Here is a 14,917-nt window from a genome sequence, read left to right as displayed (position 1 = left end):
TTGTCTCTGAAATTCTACAATGATTTCTTTGGTCGTGCTGAACGCTGCTTGGTTACTCGCCAACATTTGTTCGAAAACTCGCAAAAGAATTGCCAAGGGGCTTTTGTAACATTATGCTTGACCCATAATAATAATAATAGCCTAATAATAATAATAATAACACTAATAATGATGATAATAATAACAGCCACAACAACGACAACAACAACCATTATTATTATGCATTACAAAACATTAACAATGCAAACAACAATACCAACAATAGAAACACTACAACTTCAATAAAATGTTCACCGACGAATATGTCTTTTTTTATTATTTATTTATCCCCACAGCAATACTCTTATTATAAGGGCACTTTAATTGTTTTGTTTAAAAGGTAAGCTCATCATCTGGTTTACAAGCAGGCGTTAGTTTTTCAAATGTTGGCAATTGTTCTGTCCTGTAAAAGGAAATGTGTCAATTTTAGTTTGTTTTGAAAGAACAGATGAATCAATCAATCATTAACTAAACAACTTTCACAAGTAAACATCTCTAACAACAGAATGTTAAGTTCATCTCAAAGCGACCTACTTTTTAAAACTAACTTCAATGGACCACTGCATAGTGGTCACTGAAGTTCTCACACCATCACTCCCACCATCCGGATCAACTGTAGTTGTGCGATTGACCTCACGGATAACCACTGGTGAACAGACCACGTTCCCTTGATCAGAATGCACCTTGAAGAACAGGGGGCCACTGCCTGTGGCATCAGTGCACGAGGTGTCGACGGGAAAAGATATTGAAACAAACTGTTTTGCCCAGTCCTTTGATATGGCACTTTTGGGTCTCTCTCTACCCACACTAGTAGATGATTCACTGGCTTGACTTCCCATCTGCTCAGTTGCATCGTCATTCACAAGAACATAATTGGGAGTGTTGATGATCTGGACACCAGACGTGTCACATAAATTGGGTGACTGCCCACTCTCTTCCTGACTTTGTGAGGAGTCTGGAAGACAATCTCCTGAAATAGTGTTTTGGTCATGATGCTCTGTGGGTGCATGGGTGTCAGGATCCATCAGTGCGGGGCTTGTGCATGACTCATTTTCTGCAGCTTCTTCACCCATCTGGTATAGGGTCCAGATCTGCTGAACTGAGTTCCGGAGGGCTGGGTCCAGATTTGAATTGCCCCCCTCCGACCTAACAGGAGGTATCTCACCAGCCTCCAGCAGCTTCTCATCTGTAACAGCAAAAAGGACTGAAATAGTGGGCTAACAAATAAAATAAAATGTAATAAAATAATCCAGATAAAACATGCAATGAAAATAAAATGAAAGTAATGTGAAATTGTAAATGAAACAATACAGTAAATAAAACAAAAATAATGAAATTCATTTTTAGGGAGACCTTTTGTATGATCCTCAGTGTTGGCCTCTTCAATGCCTCTGGATACTGTGATACCTATTATCTTTGGCTTCACAGTATCTGAGGAGTAAATAACAACTTGTTACTTTCTACACAAAAAACTTGTGCTCTCACACATACACTAAATGAAAGTACTTCTTAAAACTATCACACACACTGGCTATTCAGATGTCCTTATACATGCAGCATTCTCATGTTTGGTACCTGTTTTCTGCTGAGACTGCAGTAACTTCCTCATCAATCTGTCTCTCTCAGCAATTGCCGTCTTGATGGACACTTTTGGTTTTGGGTCCTTTCGCTGTTTCAACTGAAGCCCTTCCATCCTCCTGACTTGCTCCATGAAGTTCATGTTTTTCTTTGTAAACGAAGTCTCAGGGTCCTCATCCTCCAGTGCTTCTGTTTTCTCCAAAAGCTTTAGTGAAATAGCTACGTCCTGCACTGAAGGGACCTTGTGAAAAACAGCCATTTCAGAGGACATATTTGCCTGAGAACCTGACAGTCTAGAACTGGAGGGAGAAGAAGACGGAGCAAGGTGTTGCTCACTCTTTTTGAACACTATAACATCAGGAAGGTTGTCTGAGTGAATGATTATCATTGGCTTTGATGGCGGTCTGAGGGTTTCAATGAAGACTGAGCTTGCATTGGCCACCGTCTGCTCTGTCCTGAGAAAGACTGCGGACTGAACAAGAGGATCAGCATCATCCTCCTCGTCCATTTCCTTCTTCACTTCTATGAAGTGTGCATTGGTCTCTTCATTGATGGATTGACCCACTTGCATGGACATCTCAGGGGAAAGGGAATTTTCCCACCTGTTTGTTGTTTCCGTATTTTCAGCCGGCGTGATTTCCAAAGATACCACCTCTTCTGTGTCTGTGTCTCCATCATTATCAGAAGGGTTTTCACAGTGCTGGTGACTTGGATATATGTTTGTGTAGGAGATATCGTCACATACATCAGAAAGGAGGCCTGCTAGACTGGTAGAACTTGGCAAAACATGTCCTACACGATGATAAAAGGGTGAAAGGGCATATAAGAAGCAAGTAGTGAAGGTATTTAACACTTATTGTCATATCTTGTATGTTCCCACAATAGTTCCGCTGATAAATGGCTGATTATTGTATGTAGAGATACATAATAACTTGCAAGTGGTAGATGCTTTAGGGGTTGGGCAAGGACATATTCAACATTAATTAGTGACCCTGGAGGGACGTCAGTAGGTTAGTGGTGCGCACATCCAAGACGCAGGTGCATGACAAAAGGCCAAAGTATTGTAGAAATAAGAAGAATGTCCGCACACTGCTCCCGTGTTGCTTTTTTATTTTTCTCAAGTGAGCGCTTTCGAGCTTTCGCTCTTCATCAGACTTGAATTGAGGTAGACACATGTCATATTTAAAGGAAAAGTGAATCACATGTTACATCAAACAGGTTCCGATTGGATGGTAGGCCTACACCAGATACCAAGTGCTTCCCAAAGTGTACAGAAATATTTACAAATACATTATACATGAGGCATTATCAAATGTCCAAACATATTTACAAAATATATACAGAATATTTATATACACCTACAAGCATTTACTTTTAAGTTTAAAAAACAAAACATCATTGTATGCTCATGAAGTCTAGGGTGTACAGAGAGATCCATCCAGAGTACTTGAGAACACATCAGGCCATATGGCCATCATAAATTCAAGTACACATGAGGTGTCTAACCAATCACAAGGTTGGTATTATCATCAAGGAGACTACAGTACATCATTGTGTTAAAATCTTCATTACAGTTAATAGGCCTACACATTTTCAAAGGACAAACAGAAGAACCAAAAAACATTTAGAGTATTCAGTAGTGTGTGTTATTAAGTTTGGTTTTTCGTACACACAACCGGCAATCACACAGTCATTAGGCCTGTTACAGGAATGGTTTAATGCTGAAGTCCTCATTCATGCCCCTTGGTGCCATAGTATCCAGGGTGTAAATCCAGTACAGTTCCCGTTTGAGAAGTAAGTTGTCAATATTGCCTCCCCTCCTAGGCATTCTTACCAACTCGATTCCCATGTATTTTTGAGCAGACACATTATGTCGGGCCTCTTTGAAGTGGACTGCCACTGAACTTTTCATGTCCATGTTGCGTATGGCACATCTGTGCTCAGCTATCCTAGTCTTAAGTGCCCTTGTGGTCTTGCCCACATAGGCCAAGCCACATGGGCATTTGAGCATGTAAATCACATTTTTTGTAAGACAGGATATAACTCCCTTGATGTAAAATTTCTTTCCAGTATGAGGGTGGTTAAAGGAGTGTGTTTTACTGGTGAAGTTGCATTGTTGGCAGTTTCCACACTTGTAGTTGCCTGCTTGAATGTTACTTAAAAAGTGTGTGGGGGGATGAGGCGTATGTAAATCTGCCCTCACAAGCATGTTCCGGAGGTTTGGTTGTCTCTTGTAGACCACACGCGGTGGTTTGGGGATTTGGGGGTTTTCAAGTCTGATGAAGAGCGAAAGCTCGAAAGCGCTCACTTGAGAAAAATAAAAAAGCAACACGGGAGCAGTGTGCGGACATTCTTCTTATTTCTACATGACCCTGGAGGGACGACACATTGAAGACTCTACACAGAACATTATAATATGCTTACAATAAAACAAAGTAAATAAGTATAAGTAAATATATAAATAACCCTTAATTTGGCTGAATTGTGTAAGCGTCATCAGATCATGAATGGGCAGGTCAGGATGCTCTGTCAATGGAAACAGAAGCATACATTGTCAGAACCGAACAGCTGTGATTAACAGAATTATATTGAAATGTATCCTGGGTAGGCCTACCTCTCCGTAAGCTCAGAAGCTCATTGCAATATGCTGACACATATTCTGCAACATTTGAGGGCTTTTCCACCAACACTGCATGGCTGATGAATTTTAGCATGTTCTTGAGGCCATATGGAATGAGAAGAGTTTTCCGAGGATTCAGCATCCCATTTGAAGGTGCTTTCTGTAGAGGGCATAAAACATAACTCCTTAACTACAGTCTCTTAAAAGTACATAGGACAGATAATTATGTGGTCATACAGAAGACAATGTGGACATAAACAAAACTCATATATGAGTGTAGCCTGTGTTACAGAAATATCTCACTGTATACTGTACTATTCAAATACATGCTGTATTTTATTGTATTTTATGTTGTAAGCATTTTACAAACAGCATACCCTCTCTTCTTCCATCCTGGCCCTTTGGCTGCCACACTGGTCATTCCATGACTGGTGGATGGTGTCATAATCATGGATGTGACACACTACATTCTTTTCAGTCACAGGGCACAGTAAGAGCTTCTGGAATACTAATGACCTCACTATTCCATGGCCCAGGGATGCAAATTATCCTTCCTGGTGACTGTGGAATATCTTCTTTTATGTATTGTTCTCAATACCTTTGCCTTGGTTGCCTTGTCTTGCTATACCTATATGAACAGACACATTTCAGTGCACATGTGGGTCTAGTATGGGTCGTATTGTTTTGGTTATGTCTTGATGAAACAGTTATGACTGTGGAGGCGCTGGGGTGCAGTGCGCTAAACCCCCCACGTTCGGGCTTACATGCCCACAGGGACCCTGGTTCAAGTCCGGCCGATCATTTCCCAGCCCTGCCCCATCTCTCTCTCCCAATCATTTCCTGTCTACTCTCGCACTGTCTCACACTGAAAAGCCCCGCAAAATACTTTACAGCCAAATACTGTAATGAACTTTATACAAATGCCCTAACAGTGCATTGTTTCAAAATGAATAATTAGATCAATAAAACAGCTTCATTTCCATCTAAGTTTGATCAATTTGTTGGGTTGTTGTAGGTTTTTGAAGCACTTTGAATGGTGGTTGAGTATGATGGTGTGCTATAGAAATACATTTTGTCTGATTGATTGAAAATGAATAATGTAGCCTATCAAGGTGTACACTGTCAGTGATAAGTCGTTCAAAAAGGTGACGTACAAAGTGTAGTATTACATACATATTCAGTGCATTCATGTCAGTCTCATACTAGGGCATCTGAACCCAAAGACAAACTTTGTATTATCCTCTCACTTGCACTCCACCAATGCCCCTCACTGTCCACCTTCAAACCAGAACTCAAAACTTTACCTTTTCACCCTTGCCTATCAAGCAGTGCTGACATGTATTATGCATACCATGAGTGCCTACATGCTGTGGCTGAACACGAGCCGAGCTGAGCCAGTCTCTGTGTGTACGCGCGCGCACATGTGTGTGTGTGTGTGTGTGTGTGTGTGTGTGTGTGTGTGTGTGTGTGTGTGTGTGTGTGTGTGTGTGTGTGTGTGTGTGTGTGTGTGTGTGTGTGTGTACTATAGGCTCTGAGATACATCCCAGCTGTGGAGTGCCTTGAATTGGGATTCAAATTTGAGAGTTTTAACGGACACAGAAGGTTAACGAAGCATTTAAGGAATTATTATGGAATGCTTAGTGCTAGTGACCATATAAGTGTCAAATTTGGAATTCAGTTCTGACAGTCAGTAGTGTGTGTGTGTGTGTGTGGGGGGGGGGGGGTGAAGCAATTTGAGTCAACTATGGAGTCAACTATGGGGTGTTGTACTATACTGTACAAACACATTGTTTATTGATTAGCTCAGTGAGAATTGGACATGCATTTTTGGAATATGTCAGCAAGAAAGTAAATCATTCTACTGTGGACAGTGTGCAGCATGAAAACTAAACCAGTGCCAGATGTTTATGGCAAATTATTGCCTTTGTAATATGCTTTTGTACATGAGATACTCAAAAGCCCTCATCATACCCCTACAATGTGTCCCATTTAAAGGTTAAAGGGGCACTGTGTGAGATTTTTAGTTGTTTATTTCCAGAATTCATGCTGCCCATTGACTAATGTTACCTTTTTCATGAATACTTACCACCAGCATCAAATTCTAAGTATTCATTATGACTGGAAAAATTGCACTTTTCATACATGAAAAGGGGGATCTTCTCCATGGTCCGCCATTTAGAATTTCCAAAAATAGCAATTTTTAGCTGCAAAAATTACTGTACTTGGACCATACTAGAAAATATTTGTTTATTACTTGGTAAACTTTCATGTAAAGATCAAATTTGGCAATAGGCAGCCCAGTTTCAATGAGCAGCACAGTACTGTACCTTTTTTGACCATTTCCTGCACAGTGTCCCTTTAATGAAGCATCATTGGTTAATCTTACCAGTTCACCTAGCTCAATGGTCTCAAACAAGTTAACATCCCTAGTATAACACATCAAAACTAATTTTAATTACCATGGCAGTTAATACCTTGACATGATTTTTCTTGACTTTATCATGCTACTGCATACCCCAACTAGCCTTCAGCTCTACACTAACAAAATGCTGCAAAGGTCTGGGACCCTCAACCACTGGGAGAGGTGTTCAGACGTGGTGTTTGTACAGTATCGTTGTGGTCATTCATTTGTGGTAGTTCCCTCCCCGTATACGTCTACACAAAGGCTGATGAACTGCAGCATTATTAGAACAATATTGGTCCTACTGTACATCTCTGAAAGTGCAGAAGGGGCATGGCCTATTATTACTTGTATGCACAAAGGCATACAGGGCATTTCCCGGTGGGCTGATGGTCCTCAGAGGCCAATGCTGTGAAGATTCTTGTATTTTCTTAAGAGGCCATCCACAATTTAGATGTTGCTGCACAACAATGCATACATACTCCTTGCTGATTAAGAGGGTTAAAAAAACAAAAAAACAAAAAACATATGGCTTACACGTTCATATCTCAAAAGAAAGTGAATAAAGGAACACTCATCAGATTTCTTTTTTCATTTTTAATCGTCTCACATCACAGACGTTTCGGGCTTACACCTTTCTTCAGTGTGAAATGGCGATTTCGAGTTCATTCATTGACGAAGTTAAGCACCCAGTGCAATGTATAAGAAGACAAGGTGTTGAGCGTGCTTCCTGATCCTTACACGTTCATATGACATGTACAAATGAGCACAATTTGCATATTAATAAATTAGAATGTATTCCACACCTCTTGCCACAATCTGTGAATGCCAGTGTAAAGCAAGTACTATCAGCTGTGTCTATGACAACCTCACTAGCTGCTGAACTCACTTCTAGGCACGGCACAACTAAGGAATGCTGAAAGTGACTGAATTATCCATAAGCCCTCATTTTGAGTCTTCAGCTATTGAATGTACTGTATGTCGCTGTCCAGAGACTGCTATTAATTCATGGCTATTAATGCATAACCCTACAAGCATATGAGGGTGGATGCACTATATGTGTAACCTCCACTCCTAGTTAACAGGGCCACTGACAGCTTTTGCCGGGCCCGTGACGAAGTGGGGCCCCTAATCCAAAACATGCAATGTACTGAGAAGCCAAATCTGGGCCCGGGACAACTGACCCCTTTGTCCTCACCTGTTGGCTTCCCTACTAGCTACTAATGGAAGTGTACAGGCTGTGTTGCCAAATATGCTGTAGACTGTTGGCATGAGCTCTACCGTCTTCTGCCTGCTTTCAAGCATATTATTGCAGATAACTAGGGCAGCAAGCATTGAGCTACGGGTCTGTTTTTTTCTGCTGCTGTAATGACTGTGATTATTATCTAGCCAACTTAGTCAGGGTGCCAAGGTGTTCTACTCCCCTGCCACCCAGTTTAGTTTCTTATTTAAATGTAGTTCAGAAAGGATGGTCTAGTCATTGCATAATCACATGAACTGCACATACTTGTGTAACTAATTATGTGATGCTGTGTATTTATAATGTTTTCCATTGAATATGACTACTGATAGATATTCATTGATATGACAAAAACAAAAATTTCAATGCAGATTTCTTTTTTATTTTCCTTTTGAATAGCTTTCTAAATTAAAAAGTTAAGGATTTTTCTTCCATGTACAAGTGTATATGATGTCCTCCATGCAGACCTAGAGGTGAATAAAACACAAAAAATGAAAAGTTTGCAATGCATTTGACAAAGAAATGTTAGCAATATGCAAGATATTTAATAATGACACTTCTTTGTATAATGATGGTTTAATTATTTTTTTTACCTTGGATCTCAGTGGGTCACGCCTAGGATGAGTTCACCCCTAGTCTGTCAAAACAAAGCACATAAAACACACTCATTAGTTAAAAAACACATCACACATGATCCCCTGGTTCTGGGCTACCTATGTGTTTTCTGTTGCTATTATCAAGCCATACATACTATGTCCATGGCATATCCTTGTGGTCGACCCCTGGTGCAAGCAGCAGCTGGATGGGGCAGCAGGCTTGCTCAGGTTGCAGATGCTCCCGTAGGCCCCACCACATCGGCTGCCTGGCCTTTCCTTTCCCATGTCGCACATGTGGTGTGAGCCGTGGTGCTGCTGCTGTGTCGCGAACATCGCCTGGCAATGTTGGTTGGCACTGGACTGCACGTGGTGGGCGCATACTTGGTGGGCGAACACGTGCTCGGACGGGAAGCTTGAGCAAGGCGTGCCGCCGGGGGCCAGGTTATGGCCTGAACAGGAGGTGGCCTCCGCCCTGTCGTGGTGAGCGTGCGCGTTTCCGCAGGAGGGCTTCACGTGAAGTGTGTGGCCGAGGCCTCCGCAGTACAGCCCACAGTCCTGGTACATGGGGATTTTGGCTATCTGGGGCAGGCCACACTGGGACATGGCTGGCGAGGACTGGTAGGTGCAGCTCAGAGGAGCCGCCACCTGCACGGTGGGGTGGGTCAGGTGACACAGCCTCCAGTGGTTGGCCGGGCTCACACATGGGCAGAGGGTGGGAGCAGCTGGGGCAGAAAAAGCTATAGATTATTACACAAATTTTTACCACATTTGCTTTCTTGCATTAAATATTAATAATAATAATAATATGCATTATTGCTACTTTTAATATTACTGTGCCACTACTACCACCACCACCACCACCACAACTACTATTACTAGGCCTACTACTACGACTACTACTACTCCTACAACAACTAAGCTTAGTACTAGTACTACTACTACTAATAATAATGATAACTGCATTTTTGTTACATTTGTGAATACCTCACAAGGCCTTACGTTTTGCACAGCCATAGTGAGCCAGGTTAGGCTGGTGTCCGATGTTAATGGGTGCACTTGCTGGCGGGGCCTGCTGCTGCAGATAGGCGGAGCTGTGAGCCGCAGGGCCAGTTCCCTCGCCTGCCAAAGGGGTTGTTTGTTGGTGTTGAGCAAAGGGCTGCCATGGCCTGGAGGTCTGCATCTGGTCCTGTGAGGTCTGTGTCAACGGCACAGTGGAACTCGGGGTCTGCACGTCAATGAATGGGACATAAGCGCCAGGGAAGCAGCTACTGGCCGACACTTGAGGGGCCGTAGCCGGGCCGAGGCTGGGGGTGCGAGACAGATCCCCCGAGGCCACAGGGATGCAGACGTAAGGTGAGGCTGTGACCTCCTTGCCATCAGCATTTGTTTGGGTGACTGTTTGTGGAAGAGGCAGATACATCAAATAAGGTACCCGAACCTCCACTGGTGGAGCGCTGTTGGTACACATAGACGATGCGCTGTATATATTTGTGATCTTGATCTCCTCTTCTTCAGGCAGCTGAGTGTCCACAGCGTCCGGGATGCGTGCTGACATGGGGACCTTTGCCTCCTCCTGTGCCGCGACAGGACAGCTCACCAAATAGCCGCTGCTGGCCTTGCAGACAGGCGAAGTAGTGCTGCTTTTCTTGCCCATGACAGGAAAGTTGCTGCTGCTGGTCTTGCTGATGACAGGCAGGTCAGTGGTTTTCCCAGTAGGCAAAGAAGTACTACCACCGGTCCTCTGCACAGACAAAGTAGAACTACTGGTCTTCTCCACAGGTAGAGCAGTGCAGCTGGTCCTCTCCACAGGTAAAGCAGTGTAGCTGGTTTTCTCAATAGCCAAAGCAGTACTACTGGTCCTCTCTACAGCCAAAGCAGTGCTACTGGTCCTGTCTACAGCCAAAGCAGTGCTGCTGGTCCTCTCTGCAGTCAAAGCAGTATTACTGGTCCTCTCTGCAGTCAAAGCAGTATTACTGGTCCTCTCTGCAGTCAAAGCAGTATTACTGGTCCTCTCTACAGCCAAAGAAGTACTACTGGTCTTCTCCACAGGTAAAACTGTAGTGCTGACCTTTTCGATAGGTAAAGCAGTAGCACTGATGTTCTCGATAGGTAAAGCAGTGCTGCTGGTCCTCTCCACAGGAAAAGCAGTGCAGCTGGTTTTCACAATAGGCAAAGCAGTACTACTGGTCCTCTCTACAGCCAAAGCAGTACTACTGGTCCTCTCTACAGCCAAAGCAGTGCTACTGGTCCTCTCTACAGCCAAAGCAGTACTACTGGTCCTCTCTACAGCCAATGTAGTACTACTAGTCTTCTCCAAAGGTAAAACTGTAGTGCTGACTTTCTCAACAGATAAGGTAGTGGCACTGGTGTCGTCGTCAATAGGTAAAGTAGTGCAGCTGGTTTTCTCGATAGGCAAAGCAGTACTACTGGTCCTCTCTGCAGCCAAAGCAGTGCTGCTGGTCCTCTCTACAGCCAAAGCAGTGCTACTGGTCCTCTCTGCAGCCAAAGCAGTGCTACTGGTCCTCTCTGCAGCCAAAGCAGTGCTACTGGTCCTCTCTACAGCCAAAGCAGTGCTACTGGTTCTCTCTGCAGCCAAAGCAGTACTACTGGTCCTCTCTACAGCCAAAGTAGTACAGCTGGTCTTCTCCACAGGAAAATCATTGGTGCTGATCTGCTCGATAGGTAAAGCAGCGGCACTGGTGTTTTCAATAGGTAAAGCAGTGCAGCTGGTTTTCTCAATATGCAAAGCAGTATTACTAGTCCTCTCTACAGCCAAAGAACTACTACTGGTCTTCTCCACAGGTAAAACTGTAGTGCTGACCTTCTCAATAGGTAAAGCAGTGTAGCTGGTTTTCTCAGTAGGCAAAGCAGTACTACTGGTCCTTTCTACAACTATAGTTGTACTACTGGTCTTCTCCACAGGTAAAGAAGCTGTACTGACCTTCTCAATAGATAAAGCAGTTGTGCTGGTCTTCTCTATGCAGCTGGTCTCAGTAGGCAATGCAGCGGTGTTGATGCTCTCAATGGGGAAAGCAGTGGAGCTCTTCTCGATGGATAAAGCAGTGCTGCTACTCTTTTCAATCGGTAAAACAGTAGTGCTGATCTTCTGAATAGGTAAAGCAGTAGTGCTGACCTTCTCAATGGGTAAAGTAGTGTAGCTGGCTTTCTCAATGGGCAACGTAGTGGTGCTGACTTTCTCAAGTGGTAAAGCAGTATCGCTGGTCTTTTCAACGGGCAAAACAGTACTACTGATATTCTCCGAAACTAACGTAGTACTGCTGATCTTCTCCACAGCCAAATCAATGCAGCTGGTCTTCTCAATAGGTAAAGCAGTGGTGCTGGTCTTTTCAAAAGGCAAATCAGTAGTGCTGGTCTTTTCAGTGGCACTAGTATTTTCCATGACTAAAGCAGTACTGCTAGTTTTACCCACAGACAAGGTAGTATGGCTGGTCTTTTCAGTGGGCAGAGCAGAGCTGCTAGTCTTTCCGGTGGCAGGTGAATCATAGCGGCTGGTCTCCCCCACACCTATAGCTGGTTCACACTCATCGGAAGAAGGAAAGTCTGGAATGGAGCCCGAGATGAGACTGTCCTGAGAACCGACCATCCTTGCTGGTTCGGGAGTTGCACTAATGGATGCCATGGTAACTTCCATGGCAGGACATTCGGGTAGAATGTTGACTTCTGTTGCAGAGATAACACTTGATAACAGACATGTCTGAGATGCAGGACTATTTGTAGAGGCTGTGTCCTCTTTGGTAATTTGACTGTCGCCTGCATAGGACTGACAACTTGTGTTTTGCACCACATTCTCCTGGGAAGTAGAAACATTAATTTCACTAACTTGCTGTTCTTGGTTGGAAATCAAACGTTCAGCCATGTTTGACTGCTCCATGTGGTGAGATAAAGACATGAGACTTTTCTGGGAGGCAGAATCCACTTCTGTTTTAGCAATGGCTTGTACCTTTGGACTTTCCATGGCACATCTGCACATCATCATCTCCACAGAGTCGGCCGTCCTTGCCATAATGGGCTCACTGTTGTCAGGGCAACAGTGTGCATGAATAGTTGGTGGCATGACGCTGCTCTCTCCTGTTTTAGCAGTAGCATCCATACCTGCTGCACATTCAGTGTCAAGTCTACTGTCGGACATTTTAATGTCAGCATGAAACACAATAACCTCAGGCACGTCCTCGGACTGAACGATGATCTGTGACACATTTGGCAGCGTGGCTGTCCTGATGAGGACGGCGTCCACATCCATGTCGATCACATCAAGGGGTACCTGTTCAAAAAGGGCTGAGCAGATGCGCTGGCATGGTGCGTCCGTGTCACTGCACTCCCCATTCTGGCTGGTGTTAGAGCTGTGTTGTGGAGAACTCTTGGGGGTGGTCTTCCTGCGAAACACTGCCAGGTCGACAGCCAACTCCTGGGTTATTGGGCCTGGCGAAAGGGTGACAATGTTGGCAGAGATGACCCCATCCAGGTCACCATTATCAGTCAGAGCTTCACCACCCTCTGAAGGGAACACCTGTCCATCAGGAGCCTCTGAGTCTTTTGCTGCAGAGTCACCGGCAGGAAATAGAGGGACAGGTGCATCCTGGTTGACACTGGCTTCAAAGAGCAGTAGGCCTGCCTCCCAACTCTTCTGAGCCTTGCACTGGACTGGCGAAGGTGGATGGGCTTTCTTTTTAACTAGGGGAATAGGATGAATATGAAGATGATTATAACACATATTTATGTATTCATAGTAGCCTATATTATGCATTGTGTAATGATTAAACTTCACAGCAGGCTACTTACAAAGAGCAGGTCTTGCTCGTTTGAATTCCTTCAAAACCTCTTCGAAACTCAAGCCAGGGTTTTCTGGATGAATAAATCGCATTAAGATAGCTTACCAACTAAGTTAATTTACCAACTGTTCAGACTTAAAGGGACACTGTGTGAGATTTTTAGTTGTTTATTTCCAGAATTCATGCTGCCCATTCACTAATGTTACCTTTTTCATGAATACTTACCACCAGCATCAAATTCTAAGTACTCATTATGACTGGAAAAATTGCACTTTTCATACATGAATAGGGGGATCTTCTCCATGGTCCGCCATTTTGAATTTCCAAAAATAGCCATTTTTAGCTGAAAAAATTACTGTACTTGGACCATACTAGAAAATATTTGTTTAATACTAGGTAAACTTTCATGTAAAGATCAAATTTGGCAATTGGCAGCCCAATTTCAATAAGCAGCATAATTGCAGTAGGCCTACCCTTTTTGACCATTTCTTGCACAGTGTCCCTTTAAATAATGAAGACAGAGTGGTTACATGAATAGTAAGAATGTAAATGGTAGCCTAATGTATACTAACCATCCCTGAAGGTTCCAAGGGCCTTGAAGTATTTTTCGCCAAAATGTCTTACATTCTGTGGCTTGCTATTTACCACTGCTTTGGTAAATCCCTCCAGCATGGGCCTGAGTCCATCAGGAACATGGTATTTGCCAGTGCTCGAATTGTGGCTCGACATGATGTGGAAATAATGGTCTCACCTGCCCCGGCAAGGTTAATAACTGCAACTGACAGTTGCAAGAGGCGAGCCGAATGCAGTATCTTGCTGCGATCACCACGTTCCACTGTGACATGCGTCATAATGGCACACAACGCGGCGCGCACAGGAACTGTCAGAGTCAAACACCCGTAGAAATAGGCTAATAATCCTATGTCACATCATGCAAAGCACGTATGCGCCCACATGGGTGGCAAGTGGAGACTCTCATCTATCTATATGCAATTCCGATTAAAAGGACAACATTAGACCGCTATTATTAATGACACGCATTGATCATATCGCCTAGCAGGGCTTTTTTTTGGTTTTGCTCTGTCGGAACCCCTACCAAGCAATTGAGATCTCGTTTCAATTCCGGAAGAGATAGGCCTGTCACATTAGTAATCGACTTCTCTTCGTACTAATAACTAATCTATCTGTATGGAGTAGCCTACCCTAGCACATTACTTTACAACAACCCAACATCGAAAAACGATCAGGTTCGCCATCTCCCATGCGGAAGCCACAAAATAGCTTACTTTATCATTATTTTGAAAATAATACTATTCAGTGGTCAAAGTTTTTTTTGTTTCCTTAAAAGTACACCGTGTAATATTTTCAGTAGTTCATTTCCAGAATTTATGCTGGCACATTCACAAATTGTACCTCCCCACCCCCCCCCCCATCAAATTATTCAATATGAATATTAAGTATTATATAAGTATTATATAAGTATTCAATATGACCTTTTCCTGCATGTAAAGGGGATATTCTCCATGGTCCATTTGAATGTCCAGAAATAGCAGCTGCAAAACATACTGTACTTTGGTCATACTAGTACTACTTTATTACCTAGTAAATATTCATGAAAAGTTGAGAAGCATAGTTGCAATACCTATTCTGGAC

At 43.4% G+C, this 14,917-nt stretch overlaps 2 protein-coding genes across 2 annotated transcripts; both read right to left on the bottom strand.

Annotated features, from left to right (window-relative positions):
- Positions 1 to 282: 282 nt before the first annotated feature.
- LOC134466491 (uncharacterized) lies at positions 283 to 4,662 on the bottom strand. The gene is made up of 7 exons (XM_063220387.1): positions 4,615 to 4,662; positions 4,232 to 4,397; positions 4,084 to 4,143; positions 1,615 to 2,409; positions 1,393 to 1,470; positions 574 to 1,225; positions 283 to 442 (listed from the first exon to the last, which is right to left on the bottom strand). The coding sequence occupies exons 1-7, from the start codon at positions 4,627 to 4,629 to the stop codon at positions 373 to 375; spliced, it is 1,836 nt and encodes a 611-aa protein (XP_063076457.1). The 5' UTR covers positions 4,630 to 4,662; the 3' UTR covers positions 283 to 372.
- Positions 4,663 to 8,238: 3,576 nt separating this feature from the next.
- On the bottom strand, positions 8,239 to 14,041 carry LOC134465597 (mucin-17-like). Its single transcript, XM_063219349.1, has 6 exons — positions 13,837 to 14,041; positions 13,275 to 13,337; positions 9,474 to 13,166; positions 8,630 to 9,196; positions 8,472 to 8,515; positions 8,239 to 8,345 (listed from the first exon to the last, which is right to left on the bottom strand). Exons 1-5 carry the CDS (start codon positions 13,991 to 13,993, stop codon positions 8,511 to 8,513), a joined length of 4,485 nt encoding a protein of 1,494 aa, XP_063075419.1. The 5' UTR covers positions 13,994 to 14,041; the 3' UTR covers positions 8,239 to 8,345; positions 8,472 to 8,510.
- Positions 14,042 to 14,917: the final 876 nt, after the last annotated feature.

Source organism: Engraulis encrasicolus, chromosome 16 (assembly GCF_034702125.1).
Source record: "Engraulis encrasicolus isolate BLACKSEA-1 chromosome 16, IST_EnEncr_1.0, whole genome shotgun sequence".
Lineage (NCBI taxonomy): Eukaryota > Metazoa > Chordata > Actinopteri > Clupeiformes > Engraulidae > Engraulis > Engraulis encrasicolus.
This window is presented reverse-complemented; position numbering and strand designations above follow the sequence as displayed.